Source organism: Dipteris shenzhenensis, chromosome 3, assembly GCF_047967505.1.
Source record: "Dipteris shenzhenensis isolate YYH24624 ecotype China chromosome 3, Dip_SZ_1.0, whole genome shotgun sequence".
NCBI classification, from domain to species: Eukaryota; Viridiplantae; Streptophyta; class Polypodiopsida; order Gleicheniales; family Dipteridaceae; genus Dipteris; species Dipteris shenzhenensis.
The window spans coordinates 50,891,693-50,899,600 of record NC_141598.1 but is presented as its reverse complement, the minus strand read 5'-3'; the positions used below and the strand labels follow the sequence as shown (position 1 = coordinate 50,899,600).

At 46.5% G+C, this 7,908-nt stretch overlaps 1 protein-coding gene across 1 annotated transcript; it reads left to right on the top strand.

The window, feature by feature from the left end:
• The first annotated feature begins 2,879 nt into the window (after positions 1 to 2,879).
• On the top strand, positions 2,880 to 5,796 carry LOC147903959 (putative LRR receptor-like serine/threonine-protein kinase At1g67720). The gene is made up of 6 exons (XM_087372873.1): positions 2,880 to 3,011; positions 3,725 to 4,307; positions 4,608 to 5,110; positions 5,292 to 5,424; positions 5,520 to 5,591; positions 5,688 to 5,796. Exons 1-6 carry the CDS (start codon positions 2,909 to 2,911, stop codon positions 5,758 to 5,760), a joined length of 1,467 nt encoding a protein of 488 aa, XP_087228999.1. The 5' UTR covers positions 2,880 to 2,908; the 3' UTR covers positions 5,761 to 5,796.
• Positions 5,797 to 7,908: the final 2,112 nt, after the last annotated feature.

Here is a 7,908-nt window from a genome sequence, read left to right as displayed (position 1 = left end):
CTTACTCATATTGTGAAAAGAATAATCACTCTGAAAAGTTTTGCATGAGAAAAAGAGGACTATGTCAAATATGGTTGAAGAGAGAACTCCATCAGCAAAAGAAGCATCCAACTTTGTGGTAGAAGACAAGGACTTTGCCTTTTGAGCAACTTGTCTTTGAATTTTTGTTTATGATGACTTGGTCAAATTTTGAGGTTCTCTGCCTGGAGTAGTACTCCAAAAAGAATGTTTTGTCTTTTTGTAAATCACCTCTGGTCACCGTATAGATGTAGGCCATGTTGTTTGGTCTATCCCATTTTTGTGAACCTTGACCCTTTGGGCACCTTTGCTATAGCATGAGATCCTAGATAGAAGAAGGGTGGCACATGGTCATGCCCTACCACCTCAACCCTGGGCCCTATGCACACCATATTTTATTATACTATTGCCACACATACAAGCACACACACATATTTATGGCTTTTACCTTGGTCAAATTTATCCATAATAGTGTGTGTGTGTGCGTGTACTATGTGTTTTTTTTCCAAGCTGTGCATATGAGGCAGGCCTTATGAATGCTTTGTGAGCATTGAGGCAGGCCTTATGAATGCTTTGTGAGCATTCATCTTGTTTTGTTAGCACATGGTGGGATGGGAATAGGATAGAAGTATGCATGGGAGCACTTGGGACCACCTTTTCCCATTCCCATCCTATTTCTTCCCTTGTGCTAAATCCCTAGTACTATGCCACATGTTGACTATCTCAACTTTCAATAGGAGCTTGACACGTAAGCATGTCCCTCCCTTTTTCATGCCTCTTTACTAGGCCTTCCCATGGATAACAAGGTGAATGATATATCTATCATTCATTAGGCCTGCCCCTACTTGAGTGAAATACGCAGACCAAGCATTAAATTGGAGGCCCCAAACTCAAAAAGGGATGATGAAGGTGAAAAACAAGAAGGAGATTTGGAGTGTGCAGAGGGGAGTAAATGCAGAGGGGTAGGCCAATAATGAAAAAGAAGATGGAGACTAGTTTGAAAAAGTTTATAAACAGATTATGAACCAAGTACCAAAAGCAGCTACTGCTGTAGAGCCAAAGAAGAGGAAGAAGGTATGCTCTTCAGGGCCTATTGTCACGGGGAGGCCTATTGTCTAGCGTCCACATGCCAATGGCCAAAAGTCATTATTCGCATAGGGGCAGGCCAATTATGAAAAAGAAGATGGAGACTAGTTTGAAAAAGTTTATAAACAGATTATGAACCAAGTACCAAAAGCAACTGCTGCTGTGTAGAGCCAAAGAAGAGGAAGAAGGTATGCTCTTGAGGGCCTATTGTCATGGGGGGCCTATTGTCTAGCGTCCACATGCCAATGGCCAAAAGTCATTATTGGCATAGGGGTAGGCCAATAATGAAAAAGAAGATGGAGACTAGTTTGAAAAAGTTTATAAACAGATTATGAACCAAGTACCAAGTAGCTGCTGTAGAGCCAAAGAAGAGGAAGAAGGTATGCTCTTGAGGGCCTATTGTCTAGCGGCCACATGCCAATGACCAAAAGTCATTATTGGGATAGGGGCAGGCCAATAATGAAAAAGAAGATGGAGACTAGCTATAAACAGATTATGAACCAAGTACCGAGCAACTGTGCTGTAGAGCCAAAGAAGAGGAAGAAGGTATGCTCTTGAGGGCCTATTGTCACGAGGGGGCTATTGTCTAGCGGCCACATGCCAATGGCCAAAAGTCATTATTGGCATAGGGTCAAGCCAATAGGATCTTGACACGTAAGCATGTCCCTCCCTTTTTCATGCCTCTTTACTAGGCCTTCCCATGGATAACAAGGTGAATGATATATCTATCATTCATCAAGCCTGCCCCTACTTGAGTGAAATGCGCAGACCAAGCATTAAATTGGAGGCCCCAAACTCAGAAAGGGACGATGAAGGTGAAAAACAAGAAGGAGATTCGGAGTGTGCAGAGGGGAGTAAATGCAGAGGGGTAGGCCAATAATGAAAAAGAAGATGGAGACTAGTTTGAAAAAGTTTATAAACAGATTATGAACCAAGTACCAAAAGCAGCTACTGCTGTAGAGCCAAAGAAGAGGAAGAAGGTATGCTCTTCAGGGCCTATTGTCACGGGGAGGCCTATTGTCTAGCGTCCACATGCCAATGGCCAAAAGTCATTATTGGCATAGGGGCAGGCCAATAATGAAAAAGAAGATGGATACTAGTTTGAAAAAGTTTATAAACAGATTATGAACCAAGTACCAAAAGCAACTGTTGCTGTAGAGCCAAAGAAGAGGAAGAAGGTATGCTCTTGAGGGCCTATTGTCTAGCATCCACATGCCAATGGCCAAAAGTCATTATTGGCATAGGGGCAGGCCAATAATGAAAAAGAAGATGGAGACTAGTTTGAAAAAGTTTATAAACAGATTATGAACCAAGTACCAAGTAGCTGCTGTAGAGCCAAAGAAGAGGAAGAAGGTATGCTCTTGAGGGCCTATTGTCTAGCGGCCACATGCCAATGACCAAAAGTCATTATTGGCATAGGGGCAGGCCAATAATGAAAAAGAAGATGGAGACTAGCTATAAACAGATTATGAACCAAGTACCGAGCAACTGTGCTGTAGAGCCAAAGAAGAGGAAGAAGGTATGCTCTTGAGGGCCTATTGTCACGAGGGGGCTATTGTCTAGCGGCCACATGCCAATGGCCAAAAGTCATTATTGGCATAGGGGCAAGCCAATAATGAACAAGCTATAAATGATGAAAATAATGGCCTTTGCAACCAAGCCTTATTTTCTTAAATTAAGTTGTCAAATTTTATTAAGAAAACCTAATTGGTGGAATCTTAGAAGGCATCACATTAAAGATTGCTTATTTTCTCACAGGTAGAAAGGGTTCTCCCATAACTTTTGTATCCTCTCATTTGTGAATATGGCACTCCATCTCACCTTCCCCCTCCTCCTGAGCTTCCCCCTCCTCCTCATTGTTTGTGGAAGTGAGATTGGACTTCTATGTGCCATGGCTCAGGTGTCAGGTAATGCGGATAGATATTGAGGTCATTATTTAGCTTAGAGCTAAGTTGTATGCTGTGCTTGAAATTGCTCCTTATCTGTTTAGCTCATTATTTTGTTTAAAGGGTAAAGCTTGCTATGTCGGCTGAGATGGAGAAGATTGTATCTGTGTCGATGATATCTGTAGCGAGTTTGTACAGTTTAAATGAGAAGATTGCATGATGACTGGCCATCGAGATCAATTCGGAATCTGAATTGATGCTGTACATCGTTTGGGGAAGTTTAAGGGCGTGTGTGCTGGAGCGAGAGACCGAGAGCGAGAGCAAGAGAGAGAGGAGTGTGTTGCCTAAGGTTGCCGGGCTGCTTCACTATTAGACAAATGTGATTGAATGAGCTCTGAAGCACACAGGATCGCATGTCGATGATCGGCGATGGAGAGATATGAGTTGCATCCAGGAGGCTGGAGCTATTCTCGGGAAGCTCTTAGTGTCGGAGAGGGAGAGAGAGAGAGAGAGAGGGGGGGAGCGAGAGACAGAGTGCAGGGAGATGTCCGAGGTGCGGAAGATCGATTTATAGCTTGTGCAAAGAGAGTGGCTGTGTTTACAGGAAGATCTGATGCTTACTTGGCTGGACTCTGGAGCAAGGGTGCGTGTGTGGTGTGCAGGATTGCATAGGAAATTCAGTCCCGATCACTGATTGTGCTCGAGGGAGTGCGTTCGTGCTTGTGTGTGTGCAGGGTTCGTGAGCATCGACTGCGGTTCGCGATCCAGCCAAAGTTACAGCGATAGCAATCTGCCGGGCATTTTGTGGACGCCGGATGGTAGCTTGATGAGATCCGGCGAGATCGGCGATGTGCAGCCTCCGTCCGGCGACACCAGCACTCGCTACAAAACAATCCGTTATTTCAACGGCACGCAGCCCAAGTATTGTTACATGCTGCCGGAGGTGCTCGTGGGACAATTCTACCTCATCCGTGCTTCGTTTTGGGTTGGGCGCGTTCCGCCTTACTCCACACAAAACAGCGACTACGTCAGCTTCAATCTCCTCATCGACGCCGACCTCTGGAACAACATCGTCATCTTCCTGCCTCAGCCCTATCCTCTGATCCAGGAAATCTATGTGGGTGCCAGAAGAACCACCATCGCCGTCTGCCTTTCCGGTTCTATTACTCGAAGCGACATACCGTTCATTTCCTCTATAGAACTACGCCGGCTCAACCCTTATATGATTCCTGTTCAATTCATCAAGGAAACTCAGCGTCCTCTACGATTGCTGTACAGAGATAACTGTGGAGTTCAATCAGATTCTCCGGCCGTAAGGTTAGGATCACATAACTGCTCTCTCCCGCGCGCGCGCGGGCGCACACAGTCACTGTTACACACACACACACACAAAGTTCACGGCGTGAAGTAAATGCAGTAACATCAAAGGGAGAACATCCATCGCACGGGAGAAGAAAAAGAAGCGCAAAAGACCTTAGATCCAGAGAAGAAAAAGAATCGGAACACGCCATAGAGTAGATCGATCCATTTTGCAGTACGCCACCGCGTGGGTAGATCCCTTGCTGCATAAACCCAGACTGTTTGTTGAAATGACGATTCCTTCTGCTTCATGTGCAGGTATCCTGACGATTCAATGGACCGGATTTGGTACCCCGACTCATGGTCTGCGGTGACAAGCAGGAACACTTCCCACAAAATCGATACCCAATGTATGCTGGACGTTCCGCCTCAGAGAATGCTGCAAACAGCGTTTGAGAGCGATCCAGCCGGTATGTCGTTTAATTACAGCGACAACCTGCAGCCGGGCGGCTTGCATTCCTATTTCTACGCGCTCTACTTCGCCGAAATTGATGGCACCGTGACCGGTCCAGGCCAGCGCGTTTTTGATATAACATTCCCCGGAGATCTAATCCGGCGGGGATTCGACATTTATGCGGAGACCTCGGGTACCTATGGCAGTTTTGAATTATATAGTAATAATAGTTACACGACATCCTTGGGTTACCTCATCTTCGACATGACCGGAGTTTCCTCTTCTAAATACGGGCCTATCATCTCTGGAGTTGAAATCTTAGCGTATTTCGACACTCCGGCGTCCCCTGGCACTTTCGACGGCGATAGTAAGTAGTGCTCTACCTCTTCCTTTCGTCATCCCTATTTCCTCCATCGCCACACCTCTTCGCTGCCTTCAGACCAGCACTGCGTCTCCATTTTGTCCTGACAGAGATTGCTGGTCTACTGAAGCTCAAGCATTAAAGCTCATTGATTAAACCAAGCTACTCGCGAATTGATGTTCCACAGTTGCGGCTATGGACAACATAACAGCCACACTAGTCAGCTTGAGTAGCTTTACGGGCGACCCATGTCTGCCCTCTGCCTATCGTTATCCATGGTTGAATTGCAGTTCTGCTACTTCTCCTCGAATAACGGCATTGTGGGTGACTCTTCTTTACTTTGTTCGTATGTGTAGCATTAATTGTACAGCTATTCATCCGTCTCTGACAATCTGTTCGGCGCTCCTGTTCATAGATCTTTATCGAACTACATGTTGGCAGGCGAAATACCTTCAAGCCTTAATAATCTCACCGGGCTTGTTGAAATGTAGGTAGACGCTACACCAGCGTTGTCATTTGCCTCTTCTTCTCAAAGTTTTTCTTATTTTTTCAAAATTTTGGATCCGATGCTTTGTGGGTGCAGTTCGCTAGATGGGAACATGTTGCAGGGTTGCCTCCCGGATCTTAGCTCCCTCACAAGTCTGCAACTATTGTAAGGCTTCTGCAAAGAGTCCGAGAGTAGGAACAAGAACTGTGACACAACGCATACTTCTATCTTCTATCTATTCTATTAAGGAGGGAGGAAGGAGGGAGGATAGCCACGTGGCAGCGACTTGGGATAGCCACGTGGCGACGAGTTGGGAGTCGAGAGGCGCCACGTGGCGACGAGAGGCGCGGCGAGCTGGGAGGCATCACGCCTTCATGGAAAGCCGCCTCGCATCACGCCTTCATGGAAAGCCGCCTCACGCCTTCAATGGTGCGCCGTCGCCGTTGCTCCATCGCCGCCTCGCCGCCGCCGCTCCATCGTTCCTCAGCTTCGTCTCCTCAGCTTCGTCTCCTGCGGCTCGACCTCCAGCTCCACGTCCTGCGACCTCCAGCTCCACGTCCTGCGCCTCCTCCGTCTCCTGCAGCTCCTCCAACCTCCAGCTCGAGCGCCACCTCCAGCTCCATCTCCACCTCCAGCTCGATTGCTTGACGTCCACCTCCAGCTCCATCTCCACCTGCGGCTCCTACAGCCTCCACCACCAGCTCCATCCAGCGCCCTCCAGCCTCCACCACCAGCTCCATCCAGCGCCCTCCAGCCTCCACCACCAGCCTCCACCACCAGCTCCATCGCCACCTGCAGCTCCTCCAGCCTCCACCACCAACTCCATCCACCTCCAGCTCGCAGCTCCTGTGGCTCCTCCAGCCTCCACCACCCTCCATCGCTCCACCTCATGTGCCACCTCCAGCTCCATCCACCTCCTGCGGTTCGATCGAGCTCCACCTCCTGCGGCTGGCTCCATCTCCTGAGGTTCGATCCAGCCTCGATCCTCCTTCAATGCCTGCTTTGTCAATGAAACAACAGGAGGGGAAGATTATGCCTCATTTTCTTGCTGTCTGGATTTTGGTAGGAAAGAAATGCAATTACAGAAATGCTAGGAACGAAAAATTCTTATAGATAATGCTTTTCACGGAAAAGAGAAGGTCATTATGAAATTTAAGCATTTAGACGTCCATTGCTTCTTCAAACCCAAGTGCAATTGCCCCCCCCTAGAATCTAAATGGTGAGTGGAGTCCAAATCCTTAGAATTTACCTCACTTTTGTGAAATTTGAATGTCACTAGCTGTTTGAGCAGAATCCAACACCTTGACAAGTGCCCATTGATAGTGATGAGAGCACGAATGCTACTAGGAGTAGTTTCTTTGGTGAGATAAGAGTGAGCTTTACAAAAAATAAATAGATAAAAATAAAAATGTCGGATAGGTCCTTTTTGGCAGGGCTGACCACCCCCCTAAGATAAGAGTAAGTTTTTGAAGATACAAGAAGACTTTACCACGTCCTTCTTTGAAAAGACATTCTTTGAAAAGACATCCATCCACCTCCTGCGGTTCGATCGAGCTCCACCTCCTGCGGCTGGCTCCATCTCCTGAGGTTCGATCCAGCCTCGATCCTCCTTCAATGCCTGCTTTGTCAATGAAACAACAGGAGGGGAAGATTATGCCTCATTTTCTTGCTGTCTGGATTTTGGTAGGAAAGAAATGCAATTACAGAAATGCTAGGAACGAAAAATTCTTATAGATAATGCTTTTCACGGAAAAGAGAAGGTCATTATGAAATTTAAGCATTTAGACGTCCATTGCTTCTTCAAACCCAAGTGCAATTGCCCCCCCCTAGAATCTAAATGGTGAGTGGAGTCCAAATCCTTAGAATTTACCTCACTTTTGTGAAATTTGAATGTCACTAGCTGTTTGAGCAGAATCCAACACCTTGACAAGTGCCCATTGATAGTGATGAGAGCACGAATGCTACTAGGAGTAGTTTCTTTGGTGAGATAAGAGTGAGCTTTACAAAAAATAAATAGATAAAAATAAAAATGTCGGATAGGTCCTTTTTGGCAGGGCTGACCACCCCCCTAAGATAAGAGTAAGTTTTTGAAGATACAAGAAGACTTTACCACGCCCTTCTTTGAAAAGACATTCTTTAAATGAAAAGATTCTAATACAATATTTCAAACATTACAAGATAAAGGCGGAAAACATGAATCTGAATCTCCATTGAAACATTGTAAACAAGGTGGTGCTAAAAGTAATCTTCTTGAGGAAGCCGCGGCAGCCCAGTGGAAGGGCTGCTAGCCTACCTAGGCGATGGCCCTCATTCGAAT

What these genes read in the sequence shown, in the direction of transcription:
- LOC147903959 (XM_087372873.1), top strand. Translation starts at nt 2,909, where the DNA reads ATGGCACTCCATCTCACCTTCCCCCTCCTCCTGAGCTTCCCCCTCCTC. An exon ending in TGCCATGGCTCAGGTGTCAG is followed by an intron (nt 3,012 to 3,724) that starts GTAATGCGGATA and finishes GTGTGTGTGCAG; the next exon opens with GGTTCGTGAGCATCGACTGC. An exon ending in TGGCACTTTCGACGGCGATA is followed by an intron (nt 5,111 to 5,291) that starts GTAAGTAGTGCT and finishes GATGTTCCACAG; the next exon opens with TTGCGGCTATGGACAACATA.